The sequence below is a fragment of the Sinocyclocheilus rhinocerous genome, unplaced genomic scaffold, assembly GCF_001515625.1.
Source record: "Sinocyclocheilus rhinocerous isolate Xijiao unplaced genomic scaffold, SAMN03320098_v1.1 scaffold72, whole genome shotgun sequence".
Taxonomy (NCBI): Eukaryota; Metazoa; Chordata; class Actinopteri; order Cypriniformes; family Cyprinidae; genus Sinocyclocheilus; species Sinocyclocheilus rhinocerous.
The window spans coordinates 841,998-866,330 of NW_015628351.1; the positions used below are offsets into that span (position 1 = coordinate 841,998).

The 24,333-nt window shown below is 36.3% G+C and overlaps 3 protein-coding genes across 4 annotated transcripts; 1 reads left to right on the plus strand and 2 right to left on the minus strand.

Annotated features, from left to right (window-relative positions):
• Positions 1 to 204: 204 nt before the first annotated feature.
• Positions 205 to 7,540, minus strand: LOC107737696 (caspase-9-like). The gene is made up of 10 exons (XM_016549282.1): positions 7,185 to 7,540; positions 6,445 to 6,643; positions 6,133 to 6,237; positions 5,952 to 6,004; positions 4,769 to 4,945; positions 4,588 to 4,677; positions 4,220 to 4,367; positions 3,124 to 3,312; positions 2,898 to 3,007; positions 205 to 896 (listed from the first exon to the last, which is right to left on the minus strand). Exons 1-10 carry the CDS (start codon positions 7,314 to 7,316, stop codon positions 789 to 791), a joined length of 1,311 nt encoding a protein of 436 aa, XP_016404768.1. The 5' UTR covers positions 7,317 to 7,540; the 3' UTR covers positions 205 to 788.
• A 2,208-nt stretch (positions 7,541 to 9,748) lies between these two features.
• Positions 9,749 to 16,618, minus strand: LOC107737527 (polynucleotide 5'-hydroxyl-kinase NOL9-like). Of its 2 annotated transcripts, none has more exons than XM_016549024.1 (13): positions 16,549 to 16,618; positions 15,125 to 15,651; positions 14,714 to 14,936; positions 13,275 to 13,405; positions 12,893 to 13,037; positions 12,702 to 12,798; positions 12,476 to 12,573; positions 12,146 to 12,307; positions 11,615 to 11,867; positions 11,355 to 11,469; positions 10,730 to 10,904; positions 10,440 to 10,573; positions 9,749 to 10,222 (listed from the first exon to the last, which is right to left on the minus strand). In XM_016549024.1, the coding sequence occupies exons 2-13, from the start codon at positions 15,596 to 15,598 to the stop codon at positions 10,100 to 10,102; spliced, it is 2,130 nt and encodes a 709-aa protein (XP_016404510.1). In that variant the 5' UTR covers positions 15,599 to 15,651; positions 16,549 to 16,618; the 3' UTR covers positions 9,749 to 10,099. The 2 variants fall into 2 exon arrangements, with proteins under 2 accessions (XP_016404510.1, XP_016404511.1); XM_016549025.1 differs by lacking the exon at positions 16,549 to 16,618 and adding an exon at positions 15,995 to 16,464.
• Positions 16,619 to 16,623: 5 nt separating this feature from the next.
• LOC107737528 (zinc finger and BTB domain-containing protein 48-like) lies at positions 16,624 to 22,911 on the plus strand. The gene is made up of 10 exons (XM_016549026.1): positions 16,624 to 16,763; positions 18,009 to 18,758; positions 18,973 to 19,280; positions 20,410 to 20,521; positions 20,663 to 20,755; positions 20,841 to 20,927; positions 21,049 to 21,203; positions 21,750 to 21,886; positions 22,015 to 22,179; positions 22,379 to 22,911. Exons 2-10 carry the CDS (start codon positions 18,009 to 18,011, stop codon positions 22,450 to 22,452), a joined length of 1,881 nt encoding a protein of 626 aa, XP_016404512.1. The 5' UTR covers positions 16,624 to 16,763; the 3' UTR covers positions 22,453 to 22,911.
• The last annotated feature ends 1,422 nt before the right edge of the window (positions 22,912 to 24,333 follow it).

Sequence of the window (24,333 nt, forward strand, 5' to 3'; positions counted from 1 at the left end):
ACTCATGCAGCTGCACTGTTCCTATTTATTTAATCCATCCAAAGTTATGAAGCACAAAAGAAGGAAATAAAAACTGATATGTTCTGTTTTTGCAACAGATGGAACCTACTTAGTACCAAATAAGTTAATAACAGTTGAAATTCACTTTATTATTAAACATGTTAAGTGAGACCTAGCTTCGCTTTTATTTATCACACAGTTCTTTTGCTCTTATATGTGTTTTATTGGTGTTAGTGTGTGAGGACCTTTTCATTTCCTTCCTCTCCTGAGTGTCTTATCTGTTTCCCATGATAAATCTAAATCTAAGTCTGTTTGTGACTGTATTAGTCTCATTAATGGAACTATAAGGTTCATTTTGGATTTTTATTTATCTGAAATGTATTTTTTATTCAGTAGAAAAGATGTACAGTATGCAACTGGATATTTCTTAAGGACATAGTGACCGTTAACCACCGTCAAATACCACAAATGAACCACAACTGCATTAAAAGTCTATTGTCCTCCTACTGCCGTGCACTATAGAATGTAAAAAAAAAATCGATCTGCATTATACAGTTAACAAGTTACAAGTTTTTAGTGGTTTATATTTGTGAAGTTCACCTTCTGCTTGCAAATGTAGAATTCTAAAAATAGAATCATTTTAAAACCAAAAATTCCAGTCAAATGTTCTGTTCACGTGGTTCAGTTTATGATGTAAAAATGACAAATATGTTTTTTTTCCATCACATTATATCAAGTACATAGTAGTGTTCCCACTGCAGCAAAAACTAAAATTTTTTTTCAAGTGATCATGACAGTGAAGACTGAAAGTAGAGATGTTTTCGGAGGAAGTTGAAAGATCCGGGCATTTGTTTATACAGGCCTTTGGCAGATATCTGGGAGACTGCAGCATTTACCTAAAGAAAATAGATATTTCATATATATAATTTATTTTAATGCAAAAACATAAAAAAAACATTATATATTATGTATAAATATAATTATTTGTGCTTGAAAATCAAACCAAAACATTTTGGTATATTGCATAGGCACAAATTATATTAACATGGTGTCTATTTTTGCTTAACTATCTAACTAATCTTTGTAATTAATATAGCTTAAAATAAGTTTAGCTTTTGTTTTCGGAGTTGAAAGATCCGGGCATTTGTTTATACAGGCCTTTGGCAGATATCTGGGAGACTGCAGCATTTACCTAAAGAAAATAGATATTTCATATATATAATTTATATAATTTATTTCAAAAACATAAAAAAAACATTATATATTATGTATAAATATAATTATTTGTGCTTGAAAATCAAACCAAAACATTTTGGTATATTGCATAGGCACAAATTATATTAACATGGTGTCTATTTTTGCTTAACTATCTAACTAATCTTTGTAATTAATATAGCTTAAAATAAGTTTAGCTTTTCTTTTTTTTTTTGGACACAGGACACAAACCTAAGGCTGCGTTTACACTGCAGGGCTTTATGCACAGATCCGATCTTTTAACCATATCCAACTTTTTCTCCCACCTGTTTACATTCACTTAAGTCATGACTCATATCCGATACTTACTGTACATTTACTGTATATGAATCCCCACCTAAACATGAATGATAACCAATGGTGATCTCATTCAGCAAAATGGTTGACCCTCAGTTAAAGTCAGTTAAACTGACCCTCAGTTTAACATTAAAGTTAAAGAACCACCTAATGTAAATTATATAAATAATTTTTATAGCTGTTTACATTAGGTGGTTCTTTAACTTTAATGCACACCATCTGTGATTATCCCGCTTATACCATGATCACTTGCCAGCCAGTAGTTAAAGATGTCATTGATGTTTGCAGCACAAAATTTCAATGAATATAAAATAACAGTAGTTTTCATAAGTTATTTCATCTACAGGTTGTTAGATCTAAGTTTAAGTTTCAATAAAAGAAGTTGAGTTTTTGCGCAAGCATACAGTATACAGGCAACATCTGCTTCATAATGTGACAAGTTATAGTGGGCAAATGTGTCTCCATCGCCTTGTGATGGCTTGGAATTCCAATAGGAATCAGATTTACGTGTTTAGATGTAGGTCAGATGTCCAGATATTGGAAGCAGCTCAGAACAGATGCGAAGAAATCAGATCTCATGTGAATTTTTATGTTTTGACGTGTGCAACAATATCCAATCTGCATCATGCGAGTTCAAAATCAGATTTTTTGTTTCAGTGTAAACGCAACCTAAAAGTATGAATGAATTTTATGTCTGCCATCAGTGAAAATATAGCACTTAAACAGGAAGAGTTTGTATGCGATGCAGTTTGAGGAGCAGACTAGTTTTTGCATGGCGTCAAATCTTTTTAACAAATTATCTATAAGCTAGCAGAATATCTACTGCTTGATATGATACATACTAGACTTGTGCCAGTATTCTGTAATGCGATATATCACGGTAATGAATATGCACGATATTGTTATCATGGGCACTTCTAAATACCGTGAATAATTATATATTACAAATTATTCAGAATTTTGAATGCATTTTAAGAATACTTTTCCCATAAACTGGTCAAAATGCACAACACCGCTGTATGCTGCGTGAAAGACACGTGCGCACTCTGACCTAAACAAGCACAAAAGTTATTAAACCTGTTATACTGTATTATGATAGCGCTTTTTTAAAACTAAATTTCAATATCGTGATAATACCGTATACCGTGATAAAAGCTTTAGCAATTAATCGCAACATGAAAATGTGATACCGGCATATCCCTAAATACAATGATACTGCTGTACTCTAACTGGTAGCATTATTATTGCATAATTTGGTTTGGTGTGGTTTATTTTTTTCAATTTTTGAGAACATATTTATTGTATCTAGCAGTTGTTTTAAGAAGCTTTATGGGACAAAGACATACCATCATTAGCATGGTCACCAGATCATCCGTGGCAGCATTTTCCTCAAGCACACGATCAAGATTCTCCACATACCAGGATCCGGCCTGTGTGTCTCTCCAGGAGACGTAGCCTGCAAATGCATTAGCATGAGTCATTTACTTGTGTTTGCCAATCAAAAGGGAAATATTAATCAACCAGAAAAACAATTTAAGGCACATGTAATTCTGTAATGACCAAAACACAGACCTGGAAAGGTTGAGTAGGACACCAGGATGTCGCTGGGTGTGGGCAAAGTGGCCCGAGCATCAAGTTCATCAGACGTGCTGAGAGAGTCACTGCTGGAGGATATGGGAATAGCGTCCATCTGGTCATCTATCCCTCCCAAAGAGGGCTCCACCTCATCTGGAGAAACCTCAAAACCTGTGTCCTTCTCACCTACAGGTGAGAAGAAAAAAAGTTAGCTTAATCTGAAAAACTACAGCACACTAGGAAATGTTCTATTTAAAAACCTCTGATTATTTTTAGGTATGGTCACATTAGCAAAATTTTGGAAAAGGCCCATTGTCTATCATAAATAATGTAGCGATGTATGAAGCACAGCTCACACTGAAATCTCCTACAAACCAAGCAGCTTTCTGTTGGTTAAAACTGTGAATTCAACTTGAACCAGTTGCGAAATCTGCGTGGGGAAAATTCTTCATGGTGAGCTGTAAGACTAATAAAAAAATCATGATCCTTAGCTTAAGCCAGACAGTGATTCATCTTTTATGAATCATTAAAATATTGTTTTCCGGTATGCTGTGAGCATGAAGACTGTAGTATGTACACTGTGAGTTTTTAAAAGCTTAGCTTAAAGGTCCAGTATACTTTAAGCAAAAATGAAGAATGAACTGGTGTGATATCATTTCTAAATAACTAAAGGCCAAAATGAAGTTCGCTCATGCAAATATCTGCACCTATGATTAAACTGCTGTTTTCTCACCAGTCATTTTAGTTGTTTTTTTGTTACAGAGAGGAAAGCATGCATTTATATATTCATCAAAACATCATTTTCAGCAGCATTCAAACTTGTTTTTACCTCTAAATGAAGAACAAAAAAAGAACTTCTCTGTGAGTATATCAATGCCCTACATGTGTGATATGAATAAATAGTGCTCATAAATGTGCTGTTGGGATAGTATTCTCAAATAAAACGCATCGGCCTAGACGTTTGGACCCGGAAACAATATTCCTTAATCAAACTGAAATGACTGGATTTTGAACATGAAAATTCGCAGAACCATAGTAAATGTGACCACACCTTTTGGCTACAAGACTTGTGAAAGATTTCTGAGATGCCCACCTCCTCCACAGGCCTGGATGAAGAACAGTTTGGGCTTGCCCTGCAGAGAAGGACAGTTCTGGCCATTGAGGTAGTTTGTGATTAACTGAACTGGGACAGCTGGTCCGTCAACACCATGAACTGCTCCAGGAAAACGATTGTGGTTTGCCTAAACATTAGAGAAATGTCGAGCACCAAAGCAGAATGAGAAAATTGTTTTTGTAATTGGATAGCTTGATGGTGTTCTACAAAAAGTGAGGAAGCAAATAAAATTTCTTGGCAGGTTGTACTTCTTTGTTGAAAACTAATAGTCTTCATAAATGTGAAAAACAAATATAACATGTATCCTCTTTTTTTTTTTTTTGAAGAAAATATATGACTGGTTTTACCTCAGTACCATGTGAAAGGATGATCACCACACAGCAGTCATACGCAGAATGATCCCTCTTTGCTAAAGATGCCATCTCATGTCTTATGCGCTACAGAGGGCAGTTTTTAAAATGTATTAAAGACAGACTTTTATCTTTCTGCTTTATTTACAGTGAGAAGAAGAGGAAGCACTGTGCTTACTTTGTACTTCAAGTTCCTTTTTGCAATAACCTCAAAGTTGAGAGCTTTAAATCTTTTCTCCATCTTGTCGCAGTCAATGTCGGACCCCTTTCGATCTTTTAGATCACAGTCTGGGCCAAAATCCACATTGTTTATAATCAGGCAGATCCCACAAGGACTGGCATCCATCTTATAGCACTGCACAAAAAATATTAAGTGGGTGGTTAGATACAATGGTGCAATAAAAACATTTTTTTCATAAGAAGTCTCTTATGCTCACCAAAGTGGTATCTATTTGATCAAAAAATACAGCAAAATACAGTAAAAACAACTTTTATTACAATTTAAAATAAATTCAGTTCTGTCATGAAACTTTAGATGGCGCAGGCTGATAAGTCCTATCTCAGTCTGATATAATCACATCATTATTCACATGGCGCAGCAGATTGGTTTATGTTGCATCAGCAGCCAATGAGCTCGCTGCTCAACATTCAAATACTTGGCCAGTGTTTGCTGTAGCAGTTTGCTGCACGCTTTGTAACCCTCCACCTTCCCCAGCTCCACCTGTCTAGATCTGCTACGGGTAATTTCATGCATGTTATATGTGCAGCAACAGGAAGTCTTACATGCTCACAGCAGCATGTCTGTGGATGTATTGACAGTAGCAAGTATCAGTACTTGCTCTGCCTCATCAGCAGCAGCGTAGCAGATCTATTCCGCCAAGACCAAATACATTAACATTGCTATAAATATTACCATGCTAATCTTTCAGAGAGTTGCCATGACAGAACTGTTATCTACTTTACTATATTTTGAAATGTAATTACTTTCTGTGATGGCAAAGCTGAATTTTTAGCAGCCATATCAAATCTCACTGACCCCAAACATTTGAACAGTAGTGTTAGATGCTTAAATATGCGCATTTGCACATATTTGCATTCTTTTATTGTAATTTTTTATATGAATACATATTAAAAGTAGTATTAAAATATAACAGCATTGGTGCTAAAGAAACATTTCTAATTATCAATGTGGAAAACTGTTGTGCTGCTTTTTTTTTTTTGGTAACCATACACTTCTAAATTTTGAGAATCTTTTCCGCACACAAAAGTAAGAACACTTGTACACAATTATCAGTTAAAACATTTAAACAAATCACCTTTTAAAACATTCAGGATTGTTTGCTGAGAATGATCACGTTTACCTGTATACTGTCTCTTCTCGGTCTGGTTGGTCTCACAGCTTGAGTTTCAGAAGCTGTGTAAATGCATAAATCCAAAGGTTATTCATGCTTTTTAACCAAATTGCCCTTTACTTTTAATTGGTAGTATTTAATAGATGAGAACTAACATACTTTATTGAGAATTAAAACAGGACTGACTCACATGGGCTAAAAGGATTGGGCACAGGGAGTCGTTCTGGTCTCAGTGGTCCTAACCGTGATGGAGTAAAATCAGGTCTGTCAGGTTTTTCTGCATATTTTGTATTTTCTGTATCGAATCATATGATTAAATAAGATATCTCTATGCATCTTTAATATACTTTAGGGGAAAATCATAGCAGAATGCCAGTTACAGGCAAGGCTCAAGAGGATCATGGGTAGGTGGGGGTGTTTTATGTTCCACTGTATTATGGGAACATCCCAAGTAAATATATCCAAGTAAATCCTGTGTTTTTAATGGAAGTAACACGCTTACGGACTGGCAGAGGGATCAGCGAAGGCTGTATGGGGACAGAAGGAGGCAGACGAGCACCATCTCCACACTGAAGGAGCTCTGCGAGGGCATGTTGGCCAGTTTCACGCAGACACTCCAGGAAAGCTGGAAGAGCCTGACTCCCTCTGGTCTCTAAGTCTATCACCAGTTGCCTGGCTTGGTCACGTCTTGTTATCTTGCCCTGTTAGGAGAACAACAATGTTTCACATTTGCAGCTTTGCAACAAGGGAACCACTCACACAGGAATGGTCATATCGTCTTACCTTCATAATTGTAAACTAAACAATGCACATTATTAACTAGGGTGACCATACGTGCCATTTTCCCAGGACGCGTCCTGGCCAGGATTTGTTTTGGCTTTGTTTTCATGCTTGCTGAAGGTAATGATCGAAAAGTAGTTTGACCAATGACATGCAAGCATTGTACATAATGGACCAATCATGGCGTGTGAGAAGGTGGGATCTACGGTCAAAGCGATGCAATTACGCGTACATATTAGGTGTGTTCGACTTAAAAGCAGTGTGGCTCAGACCGATCAGTGTTTGACATCAAAGTACCTCGAGAGCGTTTCGAAAGCATAACCGTCTGTATGGTACTTTGATGTCATACACCGATCGGTCTGCACACGCAAACAAAGCCAAAACCTAGATATTTTAGGCAATATAGAAATCCTGGCCAGGACGCGTCCTGGGAAAATGGCACGTATGGTCACCCTATATTACCTGTATTTCATCGATCATGTCCTGGGTGAAGACCCCCTTTGACAAAAGTCCATCGCAGATATCTGCAGGATTTAATGCCGTGACTAGATTAAGCCTGTTCCTCTGAAGTATCTGTCTGTGTTTGGGGTCCATTTTAGCAATAATTCGGTATTAAAAGTGTTTATGACTATGAGACGTTTTCAATATGACGAAATAATTGTTAATTAATTTGTGGAAGTAATATACAGTAAACGCGGAAAAAACAATAAAGCTCGAACTGAGCTGAATTGACTTTTAATCAACACAAACCGGAGCTCTGCTCGCTAGGCGCTTTTATTCTCTTCCTTGTTTACATCTTGCTGGCGATGACGTCACGCTCTCTGGGCTTGGCCGGTGTTTACCAAAGTACACAGTGAAACTGAAACGTTTTAAGTTGAACATGTTACTCATGTGATTTCTGTCAAAATGAAATTCAAAATTTCATACGTAGATAAATAAACGTAGTTTTTAACTGTATAGAAGTGAAATATAAAAAAGCAGCTAATATTAGTGATAAAGTTCCATATACATAAAACGAAATAAATAGGAGTCATGTTATTATTAAACATTGTAATAATGTTACAATAATATAAAACAGTAACCTTAAAATTATACTCGTATCAATTTTTCTTATATTGTTTGCATATTACCATCAGATGATTAAAAAATTAAATAAATCAAATGTAGCCCTATATAAAGTAACATTAAAATGTTTAAAATAAAGGTAAAAATGTGTATTTTATTATTTCTGCTTTCTTTTACCGTGTGTGTGTGTGTGCACTGCTTTGACAATATTGTACATAAAATTATGTGTTGGGGAGTAACTAGTTCGATGTAATGGAATTACGTAATTTAAATAAATGTAACTGTAATCTGTTACAGTTAGTGAGAACAAATGTGTAATTAAATTTTAGTTACTTATGAATATGTAAACGATTACAAAGGGGGTTACATCTCTCACACACACACACACACACACACACACGTTTGTTTCTGTGAATTGTGGGGACTTTCCATAGACTTTTATTACTTTTATACTGACCAAACAATATTTTCTATCCCCTAACCCTAAACCTACCCCTTACAGAAAACCTATTTGCATTGTTACACTTTCAGATAAACATCATTTACTATTTTTAATAAATTTTTTCCCCTCGTGGGGACCCCACAATGTCAACAATTTCAGGTTTTACTATCCTTGTGGGGACATCCCACAATGTACACACACAGACAGAGAGAGAGAGAGAGAGAGAATTGAGTTCTTTCCCAGATTGCATTGACTTCTTTAAAATATGAGACACCATGTTTTAGGAGTTTAGGACAGAATAGGACTCATGCTTATTCAATAACTGTTTTATTTCCTATTTGTGTTTATGCTTTATTTTTTTAAGATTAACAGTTTTTTCCCCAAGGCTTTTGTTAGATGCCAGTGTTTCCTATCATAACTATGCAAAGATTTGATCTCAAAAACAGTATCATAGCTATTAAACTATATCTTATGATTTTAAATCTGTATTTAACCTCAAAATGATCTCAAAGCAAAAAGAGGTGAAAGTCTGATTTTGTGGTGGCTGTGCTTTAAAATGAAATTTTAATTCAAGCGATAACCAATTTTGAAAGTCTGACAGTAATTAGTGTTGAGCACTACAGTAAGTTTAACCCTGCCTGCGTTAAATGTTTGAAAATTATTATACAGTTGAAAACATTCATTAGAAATTTAGAAAAGTAATAAAAAATAAATAAAATGTAATCAGTTACTTTCATAAAACAATTGAAATGGTTACACAACATATTACATTTTAAATAGGATAATTTGTAATCTGTAACCTATTACATTTCCAAAGTAACCTTTCCAACACTGATTATCATGCCAATATAAGTACTTTGAAAGTGAAAATGGGAAAACTGTAGCGCCACCTGCTGGTAAACACAGTGAATGTTGTAATATGTTGTAAAGCAGCAAGAGAAGGCAGATATTGTGAAGTCAAAGGCCAGTGTTGTTTGTGTAATTTGTATGTTCATATCTAACACAGATACAGTGCAGTGAATAAATGCACATAAAGACACCTAACTTAGGCATATTTTGCATTGGTTGTCAACTAGGGGATCTCAACAAACAACAAAATGGCATTTAAAGTAAGTTGAATTAAAATAACCTACTATAATTTCAATGCTAAAAAACATGCAGTTTTATCATTACAATACTATATTGTATTCTACAGTACAAAATGGTGTACTAATCTATTCACTTCTCAAAATTTAAATAAAAAAAAACATGGTCAATGAAAGACTAATTTCTTGACAAAAATGAAACCCACTTTAATATTTTACAGTCGGCATTATCTTAGTTTGGGAATGTGACTTTGTAAAAGAAAACAAAGACTCTTAATGACATGTTGACAAACTGTAACAGTACAGCAAATCAAAACACGAGGAAGAGTTTTCCATAAGTATTCTACAGTACAAAATGGTGTACTAATCTATTCACTTCTCAATTTAAATAAAAAAAAACATGGTCAATAAAAGACTAATTTCTTGACAAAAATGAAACCCACTTTAATATTTTACAGTCGGCATTATCTTAGTTTGGGAATGTGACTTTGTAAAAGAAAACAAAGACTCTTAATGACATGTTGACAAACTGTAACAGTACAGCAAATCAAAACACGAGGAAGAGTTTTCCATAAGGATCTTAAACATGGAGCCATTCAACAAGAGATAAAGAAACAGCATATGCACTCATACACTCCATCTCTCCACAGTATACAGACCAAAAGCCAAAAAAACTTGGGTGGATTTGTACATTCAATGGCAAATTTTACCTCAATATTTAGGGTATATAACAAATACAAGGATACAAATGTCGTTCACAGAAAGCAGAGTCCATACAGAAGAGCTTAGTTATTTGACTTTATAAAACCAGGCCTTGCCAATCCCTTGTAGATGTGAAGCTTTCCTGCCCCTTGGACTTCAAAACTGTAGTCTGTGGTAACGTAAGGTAAATCTCCTTCAACTCCATGCTGGAACAAGACAAAAAAAACAAAGACCCATCAAGTTGAGATAACCCTTACACAAATGGTTCTATATCATCTGGACCTTTATATTCAGTGAGTAAATTGTAAAATGCACCCCATTGATTTGTATAACAAGAACCCTTTGGTCATTTCATGGATGTCCATGATCTACACTACTAACCCCACACTTTTGAAAGGTAGTATATAGTGCTGAATCACGTACCTGCTTGGTGAGCAATATTTTAGGCAGAGTGATCTCTCCCAGAAGGAGACAGTTCACATGCCTCAGGACAGAGGGGGACACTGGAGTAACCAGAAAGTACAAACCACGTGCCATGTCTACCCCTCTCAGAACACCTTAAAAACACAACAGCAGGCAAATTACATTTTAAGGAAGATTGTATAATCTTGCATTGATGTATAATGAATATTTGTAATGCAACAGCAGGTGCTATGCAAATTGACAGATCAATTCGATCTCAGATTCACATTTTAAAGGCCCCGAGTACACACCTAGGCCCACACACTGACAAATTGGAGTTTGGGAGAGTACAACAGGACCTCCTCTGCCCATAACCTTTTCACTGAGACAGCATAATCCCACTATACTGGCATTGGCCGCATAGAGGATGTTGTTGGGTGCAACCTCACAGTGTGTTAAACCTATAGCCACTGCTGAGTGTGGGACCTGCGATAATAGAGCATAAAAAGACATTCATGTAAAAGAATCATACATTACTAAAATATAAAATAAAATCTAAAATAAAACACAAATTAAACGAAACTAAATATAAAATAAAACATAAAATAAAAAATAATTCAAAATAAAAAAACAATATAAAATAGAATGAAATAAAATAAGATAAATATTCAAAAGAAAAAAGAAACAAAAATTTAATATAAAAAATTTAATTATGAAAAACTAAAATTACAGTCATACATGATCAGAAAAGCAAAATCGAAAATAAAATAAAAATAAAAAATGAAATAAAACAATAATTCAAAATAAAAAATAAAATAACTGTCATACATGAAAAATAAAAATGAAATAATAAAATATAAAATTAAAACAAAATATGCCAAAAATGTAAGACTTAAAATATATAAAAAAATGTAAAATAAAAAATAAAATAAAAACCTGGTAGGGTATGAAGCAGTGGAGCGGGCGGATGGGGCCAGGTTCTGGGGACTGCAGCTTACTGAAGTAGCTGAGCAGAGCCAGGTCTCGCAGCTCATTACTGCGCTGATGTTGCCTATGAGGAATGCAGGATGGGAATTTGTAAAGTAGTAATATCCAAATATGTACGACCAATCTGAACTAGTTACATGTTCACCAAAACAACTGTCAACTGATCAAAGGTACAGTTAAAATCCAAAGGGTACAGCTGGCCAGCTTACATTTCTCCAGATGTCCCAGCACCTTCAAATTCTGATTGGACACTAAGAAATACATGAGATCGAATGGAGGGGTGGCTGGCTGGCTCCTCTGTCAAGGTGGGCGGCGTTGGAGGGTGTGTCTGCCAGCCGTGGGCAGTTCTGAAGAAGTCTGGGGTAAGAAGCTGACACTGTGGTGCGTTTCCAAAACTCAGCTGTACCACATGAGTAACAGAAAACAGGCGAATGAGGTCGACCAGTATCTGAAAGCCATGGCCTGTGAAAGAGAGAAAGACGAGATAAGTCAGTACCAGAAACTCTAACGAAAACTATTATTATATCTATTAAAAACAAAATAATAAATATTAAATATTCTTAACAGGGCTACCAATTTTAGAAAACAAAAAATACTTCTGACCCAGCTTAATCAGTATATCAAGCTATTATATTGATTGACAGTCCTAATATTTGAATAAATATACAAGATCCATTAATGAGTCGATATACCGTTCAAATCAATATTCCTATTTCACGTGCAATATTTTTATTGCTGACCTCTGATCCAGCCCATAGTATTGATGATGACAGGACTTTCTCCACTGACATGGCGCCAGAGGGATTTGAGAGACTCCAGATACCGATCGATGTCAGCCTGACAATCTGCCTGACCATAATACACCATGTGCTCTGGGTCACGCAGGTGTGTGAAAGGAGGCCCTAAAAAAGAACAACACAATCACAAACATGTCCATTTTTGGGGGTATATAACAAAGAACATATGCTAAATGTAAGACACTTCTGAATTGACAGAATCTTTTTAAATGATACTGGTGAAGAAAAATTTACTTCCTGTGGCTATATGGAGATGGAGAGTATGACACATACCCAGCAGTGGCTCTGTAACTGTGTTCAAGGAAAGACATCCGGGAGGGGTGAACTCAGTCTGGCCTAGATCACACTCCAAATACTCTACACTTGCAGTGCTACACACACACACACACAACAAGGTAGAGAGGACAGATACCAGTTTAAATAACTTTACAAAAACACAAGATTACTCTCAATTTATCCTATTATTACTAAACTGATCAAATGAACTAGTTGAACTCACTGATTGAGCAGGCTGTTAATAAGGTGTCGATTGAAGGTGGATTTGCCAGAGGACTTCCCCCCACACGCAAGAATTATGGGACAGCGGACAAATTCCCCTGTGGGCAATTTTTTTTTTCTTTAATTACATTATACAATCATTTATACAGTTTATATCAACTTTTTAATTATAGAATTAGTCCAACTAGTTACCTGCCCAGGCACTGAGCAAACTGCTTATAGCTTCTCTGTAGCTACGTGACAGCACCAGACCCTGTGCACAAGGTCCACGCAGAGCTGTTACACCCACAGCTGACAGAACAGGGCTATAGACGGCAGCCTGAGACTTCAGCTCCTTCTGCAAGATGCATAAACACAGACACAAATATATCTATGTTGCTATGCCAGGATGCTCAAACAAATAATGTCACAAGCACCACAGAGTCACAGTGTTTACATTCTTTCTACAAATGGTTTACTTAAAGTTTGCATGTGCATATTAAACTGGGAATGTATTTTAACATCACAAACAATATACATATCAGGTAGGTATTTCAAACATGAACGTACAAAATCTGAAAGGTCACCAACTTACAGAGTTGAGGCCAAAGATCTCTGAGAGCTCTGAAAAGCTGGTGAGGAAGCGGGTGAGCGGCGTGTCCAGAGGCTCCAGAAGCACCACGCAGGAGTCAGAATCCACCTCACTCATGAGCTTTTTACTTGGCTCTAGACATAAAAACACAAATTGCAACAGAACGTTAGAAAGCAAGTGCAAAAAAAGAACTTTAGTGCAGGTAGAAATTAATTTAAGGCAAAACACTAAATACAAAAACTGGTCAATTTTGAGCTATTTGGGTTTTCGTGTATCTAAAATACATGTTTGTGTGTTTATTTTATGGCACTTTACCCTCAGGCCATCTCAGATGTAGATGAGTTTGTTTCTTCATCAGAACAGATTTAGAGAAATTTACCATAACATCACAGCTCACCCACCAATAGATCCTCTGCAGTGAATGGGTGCCGTCAGAATGAGAGTTCAAACAGCTGATAAAAACTTCACAATAAACCACTAGTAAAATAAAATCAATAAAAAAAAAAATGTAAATGAAAAAATTCTTACTGGAGGAAGCAATATTATGAGTAGAGGACTTGTTTTTTTTTAGCTGGAAGCAATGGTTTGAAGTTAAGAACATCTAAATGATGGGTTTATTGCAAACGCAGCTTTTCACTTCACAAGATGTTAACTGATGGACTGGAGTCATTTAGATTACTAGTGGATTATTATGTTGTTTTCATCAGCTGTTTAAACTCTCATTCTGACGGCACCCGTACACTGTAGAGGAACCATTGGTGAGCAAGTGATGTTATGATAAATTTCTCCAAATCTGTCCTGATGAAGAAAGAAACTTATCTACATCTCGGATGACCTGAAAGTGAGTACATTTTCAGCAAATTTTCATTTTGGGTGAACTATTCTTTTAAAAGCCATTCTCCCAAATTGAGTTTTCTCTCATGTATTGAGCCAGACACTTCAGTAGCAATTACATACACTAAACTTTCCAGTTTTATTCCTATCTATATTTTGACGATTTTACAGAGGGGTTTATTCATATATAATGTGTATACAAATTTTATTCCTAAAAACACAGTGTTTTTTTCTGGCTGTTGACAGCATTTCCTGATTCATGGACTGATAAAAAAACAACACAAAAAACAACAACAAAACGAAACAAGAATTTTGAACCTGGCTTTACCCAATGTTCAGATTTCTGTTCTGGAAATGTATGCAAAGTGCATAAATGCATATGTATAAATGTATATATATATAAACATGACATTTCAGCAAACTTGTAATACAAAAAATGTTGTAATTATTAATGTAATCAATAAACTAGGTATATATGATGATGATATCTACTACTACTTTTACCCCATTCACCTGCAATGTCTTTCCTTAATGGAAGATATGAGGGTGAGAAAACTACATAAAAATAATATAAATGTAATAAGGAGGCAGGACACTCCTGATGCTACCTGAAGAGAAATATTTGCGAACAATGGCTTTTGCTTCCAGTAGCCCCTCTTTCTTGTTCTTGCCGGAGGGGGGGTTGTTTCCTAAGGCCGTGATGGTGAGAGGGCAGTGAGACGGTGGTGAGAACAGGGGGTAAGGCTGTTGGCCCTCCTCGATGGTGAAGCCCAGCACCTCTACGTGACCATAGAGGCAAGTGAGCAGGCACTTCCCACGGAAACACAAGACCTGCACAAACATCAGACACAAAACTCAGTCTTCTTGCAGAAACTAGTGATGGGAAATCAATATGATTAACTGATCAACATTTGACTGTTTTAAAGTTTGTAATGCTAATATTCACAATATTATGAATACCATTATACATACACACACACATCGTGTTTAAAAGCGTATAGCTGAGATTATCAGTCTACCTGGCCTTGTTTCATGACTAAAACAGCACGGTTGTGGGTATGATCAAAGTGGGCATGGAATTGAAGACCGTCCTCCTCCATCTGGTCTGTTTTAGGTGAGGTTGAACTCTCCATGCCATTCTTAAGAACACTATTGGCATATTCACTCCATTCTTGAGAGTCCACTGAACTGCTGCTGTCATCCAGTTCTGTGCCTCCATTTGTATGGACATGAGCAAAAGTCACAGAAGTGGCCTTTTCCCTTCTCTCCTCAGGACAACTGTCTTCAGGGATAGGCTTCGTATACAACTTCTTCAACTGTTTTAATGCAGGTTTCTCCCTTTTGGTTATCTGTTGTGCCAACTTTGCAGTCCCACGACTTGTATTTAGGAGCGATGTGTCCCGTCTGTGTATCCTTTTTCGCCATTTATTCTTGCCATGGCGTTTTGTGGAGTTTTGCGACTGAGGAGAAACCTTGTGGACTTTCATTGTCATCCAATGAACTCCAACAAGACTAAAAACGTCATAAATCCAGGGCAGGGAGACACCTGTGAATGAAGACAATCGAGTAACGACAACATAAGCACAGCTGGAGTCACCAAAAAGGATTTTAAAAGTGGATGGACAGATAGAATAACGAAAAGCTTAAACAGAATATCATTAGGTTGTTGGCTTTGTCAAGTTAACATAATAGCTTAATCCCTACCTGTTATTAATAGTACTACCTGTTGGCTTACCTTATTCCGTTGGTATAATATGATGCAATATTATCGTACCACACACATTATTACTAATCTCTAGTAAGAGTATAATTTGTTGTGATTTGATACTTTCACAGCTGTTAGTTGTTAAACATAACTGCAGCGATGCCGTTAGTTCATGTAACGTTACCTGTTTAAAGTGAGAAGCCGCTGTAACTGGTAACAAAACAGATTTGAATCAAATCAAACGTGGAACACGTATAAATAGAGTTTCTGTGAATATGCCGTTGTTTCTATGTAACTGGCAGTGGCTTCGTGTCAAATCACGCTGCACGATGCTGTTGTGGTTCCACTCCACTTATCGAGCCGAAGCTGCTCATTTCCCCCTTTTGATCTGCTTTAAGACCGCACTGTCACCGTTTGATGAATGTGTTTGAAAGGATAAATATAGTAGAGACAAAGATGAGGCGTAAACATATTAAATGTAGCACTCTCTGGTTAACAGAAGCAATTATGTGCAGCGCTGAGCGCTCACAGTTAGCGGTTGTGCCATGTGATGGCCAATAACAAATGTCACGGAGTTAGAAAGAGTTTTAATTCTATACTACTATCCTGAATAAATACTTCGCTATAAAATAATTTACCATAACTTTCAAAAATGTTATAAATTTGAAGAATTGGTGTGCAGTTTGATTGTATGAACTAAACTATTCAATCAGTTCATATTTGAAGAAATTCATTTACAGCGTAATGGGTTGAATGGCCAGCTTCGGAGACTTCCAACAATATTTCAACGTCACTTCCTGTTTCTGTTTCAACATGGCTTCTTGATGTAAAGCTCAAATTAAGCATTTGGTGCTATACGTTATATATTGTACTTAGTAAGTTACATAACGCATATATGTGGGCTTTCAGTATATGAAAAAAAGATGAGAGCAGTGATCTAATTTACGCTAAAGGTGAGTCATAAACGCTTGATTGTGCGGCGTGTAGTTTAGGGAGCGTCATTAAAATGCGGACATTGTGGTTAACGTTAAGGTAATATTAATGAATCAAATAGTTGTTAACTAGTCAAAGTTATCCGCTTAGTATGGGAAAACATTCTTGAGCATGGGTGGATGAAAACGTGCAGAATTATACTGTGTACTGTTTTATAAAATGAACTGCGCCAAAATAAGAGCTTACGGTAACCAACTATGCTTGTAGTACAATAATTGCAGTATTTTAGGATTTTCAAGAATTGCTCAAAGTTGTGCGATCTCTACAAACATTGTGTCTTAATAAAACATTTATAAATAATGATTATATAATAATAAAACCAAAACAGACACACGTTATTATTGTATTTTACACAAATGTATTATAATTCTGAGCATGAACATGTTTTCTTATCATAAATATCCATGATTAAATTTTTTAAAAGTAGTTTAAAATTTAAACTAAGTATTTATGTTTATAATTTTAATATTTAATTTAAATGAAAACGTGCAGAATTATTCGGTGTACTTTTTAAAATAAACGGAACTACGCCAAAATAAGCAAACTATTGCTATAAACACCCATGCTTGTGCAATAATTGCGATATTTCATGATTTTCTAAAATTATTTAAAGTTGCATAAAACATTTATTAGTAATGAGAGTGTAATAATAAAACCAGACCACTTACCACATTTTTTATTTTACACAAATTAATTATAATTATAAGAATGACATTTTTTTTATTATTATTATAAATGCCCATTAACACTATTTGTAAAAATATAAAAAATGTAAATGAGACATTTATATAAATAATTTACTATTTATAATTTAAATATATAATATTTATAATTGTAATATTTAATTAAATAATTTTTGGTGAACTGTTCATAAAACAAACTAAACCAAAATAAGCGAGCTATTGCAACAAGCAACTGTGCTTGTAGTACATTAATTGCAGTTTTTCATGATTTGAAAAAATTATTTACATTTATTAATAATTAGCTTGAGCTTTTTTGATTATTATAAATATCCGTGAATTAGTAAAAATTGACATTTTTTATTAAACATTTATATTTATATTACTTTAAATAGAATATTTATCATTTAAATGAATACATTTATTAATTTATACATTTATGTTGTATGTTATGTTGTCTTTATCTGTAATTTCATTCAGATAAAATGACTATTAAAATGAAACCGATGTCTCCTGCTTGTCCAGATGGAGATACTTGCTGAAGGGACCTCTCACGCTCAGCGGGTGCTGTCCTTGCTCAACCAACAGAGGGGTCTTGGCCACTTCTGTGATGCCATGTTGAGCACAGCGAGTGGACAAGTGCATCTGGCCCATCGCAGTGTTCTTGCCTGCTTCAGCCACTTGTTCCAAGACCCCAGTTCAAACATGCCATGTATAAAGATCGAGCTGCCATTAGAGTGCCCTGATGATGGACTAGAGCTACTGCTTAACTTTTTTTACACTGGTGAACTCCAGTTAGACGACAGCAATTTAGAGAAGATTCAGAATGCAGCTAGCGGACTATCAGTGCCGGATTCTCTCATACCTTGCCAGAGTTTGCCAGGTGTAGAGAATTTACAGTCACCTGTCTCGAGTGAAGATGATAAAGACAAACCACTGTTCCCTCTCACATCTGCAGACGCTCAGCCTGATCACACCCCGAAAGGAAAGACTAGATCTTGGCAGAGGACGAAAAATAAGTCTGATGCATGCAGGGTGGGTTCAGAGGTCACAGCTAGCGATGATGACCCTCCTGCCTCGACGTCTACTACCACCACACGTTCTGGAAGGCATGTAAAAGGGCCCAATCGACTAGTCGGGGAAAGTCCTATGTCTACTGTGATGAGGCAGGGAGCAGGAAGAAGAAAACCATCATCTCTAGAAGACAAAGAGCAGGAGACTTCTGCCACTGAGTACGGAGATCACCTCAAACATCAAGACATGAGTGAGACTGAGGTGCTCAGTACATCCATACTCAACCAGAAGACATTTATTCAATTCAAATAATTGAAACTTGATCATCTATGCGTTGATCTGACAATTGAATGCATTGATTATAAAAGTTGCTATAATAATGTATCGTGTCCAATTTTTGACCTAATTTCACTTAATACCAAATCCAAATTCTTGATTTTACTTGTAATCTGTTACTGTTAATTCTCTGTTGCAGGTGGATGGATCTGTTGATAACCAAAATGACAATGATGTCGACAATGACGATGATGATGATGATGACGATGACAGTGACAGAGGTGACAGTATGGATATTCTTATTGAAGGAACTGATGAAGAGTATGTGCCTCATGATTCACCTTGCTCGACCTCAAAGACTCCACGGGGAAAGCGCAAACGACATGAAAAACGTACCAATAAAGAGAATGGGGAAGAAACATCTAAAGACAGAAAGAAAGGCTCTGTCCAATGTCCAACATGCCATAAAACATTCCTCAGCAAGTACTACCTGAAAGTGCACAACAGGTATGTTCCTCTTTGTTAGGCATATATATATAATATACATATGTATGTTTTAATATCTAATAAGTATACATATGTACACACCACTATTCAAATGTTTGAGGTTAGTTCGATTTTTTTGGAAACTTTTCTTATGCTCACCAAGGCTGTGCTTGTTTGTGTCACGGTGCACACACACGAGGGACGAGGAGACGCTGGAGAATGCTTTACCAAGACTTTATTTGCACCAAGGGAGACGAACACAGGAAGACGTTCACACGAAGACCTTCAACATCGGACAGAGAACTAGGGACTGGGAACACTTTATATACACACACACAGGAGGAGGGGATGACGAGACACACCTGGGAGCCATGACACATCAAGGGAAACACCTGGGAAGAAATCAACTTAATTAATCAGGGGAGGAACAGGAAACAAACCAAATAAGGGCATGGGAAGGCACATGGGGAGCAGGACACACACGAAACATGGAACAGAGTCTGACAGTTTGATGATAAATACAATAAAATTGTGAAATAATATTGCAATTTAAAATAACTGTTTTCTATTTTAATAAAATGTCATTTATTCCTGTGATGCAATGCTGCATTTTCAGCAGCCATTACTCCAGTCTTCATTCTAATATTCTGATTTGCTGCCCAAGAAACATTTATTATTATTAAATTATTAAATAAATTATTAAACATTTATTTATTATTAAATTCCAAGTTATTAAGCAGCACAACTGTTATCAGTGATGAAAACAGTTGTGCTGCTTAATAACTTGGAAATGGTGATTCATTTGTGAGTAGAATGTTCAAAAGAACAGCATTTATTTGAATAGAATGCTTTGTTACATTATAAATGTCTCATTATAAAATGACACATTTGATTAATTTTAATGTGTCCTTGCTGAATAAAAGTATTAATTTCATTAAAAAAAGTTACTGACCCCTACCTAATGTTTGATTGTTTATATATAATTAATAATATTGTAATTACATACTGTATATAACATTATTGTTATATATAGAGGCTGGTGTTTTTTAAATAGCTATTTCATATTTTTTTTTGTAATTTTTATAAGTAATATGGCTCATCATGCCTTAATGTGAAGTTCCGTCTTTGCTTCCGTCTTGCTGTCTGCAAGGAGACATACAGGAGAGAAGCCCTTTGAATGTGCTAAATGTGGGAAGTGCTACTATAGGAAGGAAAACCTGCTGGAGCATGAAGCCAGGAATTGTCTTATCAGAGCAGAAGTGGTGAGTTTGAAAGTGGAGGACAGTTAACAATATGCATAAATACAATAAAATAATAATGCATCATTTTTGGTAGTTACTGATGCACAAATGCAGCTTTTATATTACTAATACTTACTTAATGCAACTTTGGGTTTGTGCCAGGTGTTTTCGTGTTCAAAATGTACCATGACCTTTAAAAAGCGACATGAGCTGCGTCTTCACACGGTCACACACACAGGAGAGATGCCCAATAAGGTACGTCATCCATTGTAGAGGTCAGATATGACCTTTTATCAACAGACATTGTGCCGAATCGATGTAATTTTACTTGTCATGTTAGTGCACGTCATGCCCTGAGCAGTTCATGCAGAAGAAAGACCTCAGGATCCACATGATTAAAGTTCACGGAGCTCCCAAACCACACGCTGTAAGTGACTCTAATGCTAATAACTTGGTTGGCAATATCATAATGCCCTGCTATTGAAAACTGAACAAAATCAGAGTTTTTTCTGATTACTGATGTATTATCTGTCACATGTCTTGTCTAGTGTCCGTTGTGTCCCAAGTGTTTCCTGTCCCGCACTGAGCTACGTCTACACGAGGCAGCCAAACATCGTGGTGAGAAACTGTTTGTGTGTGAGGAGTGCGGGCATCGGGCCTCCAGCCGCAACGGCCTGCAAATGCACATCAAAGCCATTCACAGGTAAACACATGACATGAACAACAAAGAACTGAAACATGCTTTATTTATTGTTTAGACTGATTGCTAATTATTTTTGCCCGCTATTCAAAGTCGAGGTTGTTAGCGAATTCTGGAATTATGCATGCATGTGGTGAAAAGACAATAAATAGCTGGACAAGAAAGAAACCTTTTTGTGATGTTTATATGTGTAATCCATTTTGCATGTTTGTGTTTGCTGGTTGGATTCTCTGCGGCCATCGGGCCTCCAGCCGCAACGGCCTGCAAATGCACATCAAAGCCATTCACAGGTAAACACATGACATGAACAACAAAGAACTGAAACATGCTTTATTTATTGTTTAGACTGATTGCTAATTATTTTTGCCCGCTATTCAAAGTCGAGGTTGTTAGCGAATTCTGGAATTATGCATGCATGTGGTGAAAAGACAATAAATAGCTGGACAAGAAAGAAACCTTTTTGTGATGTTTATATGTGTAATCCATTTTGCATGTTTGTGTTTGCTGGTTGGATTCTCGCTGAGCTGTATCTGTTGCGCTTCATTCCAGAAATGAGCGTCCTTTTGTGTGTGAGTTCTGCAATCATGCTTTTACCCAGAAAGCCAATCTCAACATGCACCTTCGAACACATACTGGAGAGAAACCTTTCCAGTGCCACCTCTGCGGCAAGACATTTCGCACACAAGGTAATTTCACAGACAGAGTGATTTAGCTCGGGCTATTTTGATTTCTAGTTCATTTTTAAAATCAAATCCATGCAGTTTCTGTATTAGTTTTGAATTGCTAACCAAATGTTTGCTGATTGTTTGAACAGCGAGTCTGGACAAACACCACCGCACACATACAGGAGAACGGCCATATAGTTGTGAGTTTTGTGAGCAGCGCTTTACTGAGAAAGGCCCTCTCTTACGCCACATAGCCAGCAAACACCAAGAAGGTCGACCACACTTTTGCCACATCTGCAACAAAACCTTTAAAGGTAAGATATCTGGACAATTACACTTTTGAGGCAGTTTTGAGAACAATTATATAGATGGCAAAAAGAAAAAAATATTATGTTACATATTATTAAAAATAGAATTTTTTTTTATTTGAAAATTAACATATATCAGAAAAATAACTTTTACATTTCCTACTTGATGTCTAAGATCTCAGCATCTCTATCCTGCTTTTGACAGGCACATTTGCGACGACACTCACAGATCCACAACCGTGTGGAGAACTACAACCCCAGACAGAGACGCTTACGTAACCTGGTAGTGGAGGACGAGAGTGCAGCTGCTTCATCTAGTCCTCCCAGCCAGGCAGAGGCTCAGGCTGAACCAGCAGACATGGTTAACCTAGTTATCCAGCCAGAGGTGGTTGTGGTGGAACAGGTCATCTCAGCCTCTGCTGGAGGAACAGGAGGAGAGCAGGCCACATGTTCAATGACTGATGGAGCAGTGAGTGGTGAACAGACTGAGACTGGAAGGACTGATGGTGGAGTGGAGCAGACTCCGTTCACTGTAGCAGATGTGATGGAGCAGACCCTGCTGGTGACCGATGCATACCCCATCCATCAGTCCAGTGTGGTGGTGGAACTGCCCAGCTCTGCAGCTGATGGGAAAGTCTAAATGAAGGGACTTCTTGACTCCAGAGCAACAAAGTATGCAGTTTAAAGGGTTAGTTCATCCAAAAACGACAATTCTGTCATTATTTCCTAACCCTCATGTCGATCCAAACACGTAAGACCTTCGTTCATCTTCGTAACACAAATTAAAGGGGTCATATGATGTTTTTTTAAAGATCATTATTTTGTGTATTTGGTGTAACAGAATATGTTGACATGCTTTAATGTTCAAAAAACACATTATTTTTCAAATACTGCTAACCCTCCATAGACAGCAAGGATCCTACCACGATCAAGGCACAGAAAGTTAGTAAGGACATCGTTAAAATAGTCCATGGTCCAACCTTAATTTTGTGTGCAAATAAAACAAAATTTATGACTTTATTCAATGATTTCTTCTCTTCCGGGACAGTCCTCCGCCATTATCGACGCATGCGTCTGGTGCTGCTAACGTAGAATTCACCTTGTTTACAAGCAGAGGAAAGCAATGCGCATGTGTCTGTTATTATTTTTGTTTTCTTTGCACACAAAAAGATGAACAAAGGTCTTACGGGTTTAGATCGACATGATTAATGACAGAATTGTCCGTTTTGGGTGAACTAGAGACATTGTAAATAAATAGCTTTCTTGCATTAATTTATTATCTTCAAAGAAGTTGGACATTTCAGTGGACCTGGTTGTATCAAGCATGATGATGCAAGATCATCTTGAGATTTCCATAACTACATTTTTGTGATCAATAGGAGATTGTCTACCGGAGTCAGTAAAAGTCATTTGAACCTAGCTTCTGCAAAAATGTTTAGCGGTTAACCAACGTTTTTCAGTAAGACTGTGTCTACAATTATTAATTGAAAATGTTCTTTCGCTGTTTGGATGAACAGACAACTTAAAAGCTTTTTATTCTATAATGAAAAAACGAATGCACTATGCCTCTCTTATTTGTACTTGCACTTGAAGTTACAAGATGTTTGACAAAATTGGATACAACAACATTCAACCAAAGTTCTTGTAAGAGACTATTAAAGACAATTATAAAACAAGAAAACAGTCATGAGCTTCATGTATACTCTTGTTTTAATGGAATAAACCACTCTAATATTGTCATAATTCTAACTCGATGGAAAATTTGATATATCTAACAAATCTGAAGGGCTGCGCAGAACATTTGAACCTTAAAACTGTATGTCGGACAGCTCTCCTTGTAATTGTGATCTTACTACATATACACAAGAAAAGCGCAAAAAGTAACAGTGCTGGCCTGGCAGTTATTTATTGATTGACCACACAAACAAACATTACACAAATCATCGCCTTGTCTGTATCGTACGAATGATTTTGGCTACAAAACAAACTAAACATTCTGTAAGAAAAATAAAATAAACATCAAGTACCGCTTTAGCGTGTGGTAGATAATGAATTAGTTTCATAAGTACTGGTATCGTCAAACACATACATTTACTCAAGAATAACAAGATACTGAATTACTGCTTCCAGTTATTAGTACAGCATCTGAATACAATTTGA

What these genes read in the sequence shown, in the direction of transcription:
- LOC107737696 (XM_016549282.1), bottom strand. Translation starts at nt 7,316, where the DNA reads ATGGACCCCAAACACAGACAGATACTTCAGAGGAACAGGCTTAATCTA. An exon ending in GCTGATCCCTCTGCCAGTCC is followed by an intron (nt 6,238 to 6,444) that starts GTAAGCGTGTTA and finishes GATTCGATACAG; the next exon opens with AAAATACAAAATATGCAGAA. An exon ending in CATCCAGGCCTGTGGAGGAG is followed by an intron (nt 3,313 to 4,219) that starts GTGGGCATCTCA and finishes TCTCACCTGTAG; the next exon opens with GTGAGAAGGACACAGGTTTT.
- LOC107737527 (XM_016549024.1), bottom strand. Translation starts at nt 15,598, where the DNA reads ATGACAATGAAAGTCCACAAGGTTTCTCCTCAGTCGCAAAACTCCACA. An exon ending in TCGCAAATATTTCTCTTCAG is followed by an intron (nt 13,406 to 14,713) that starts GTAGCATCAGGA and finishes TTTTATGTCTAG; the next exon opens with AGCCAAGTAAAAAGCTCATG. An exon ending in TTGTCAGTGTGTGGGCCTAG is followed by an intron (nt 10,574 to 10,729) that starts GTGTGTACTCGG and finishes TGTGTTTTTAAG; the next exon opens with GTGTTCTGAGAGGGGTAGAC.
- LOC107737528 (XM_016549026.1), top strand. Translation starts at nt 18,009, where the DNA reads ATGGAGATACTTGCTGAAGGGACCTCTCACGCTCAGCGGGTGCTGTCC. An exon ending in CAGGAGAGATGCCCAATAAG is followed by an intron (nt 20,756 to 20,840) that starts GTACGTCATCCA and finishes TTGTCATGTTAG; the next exon opens with TGCACGTCATGCCCTGAGCA. An exon ending in GAGCTCCCAAACCACACGCT is followed by an intron (nt 20,928 to 21,048) that starts GTAAGTGACTCT and finishes TGTCTTGTCTAG; the next exon opens with TGTCCGTTGTGTCCCAAGTG.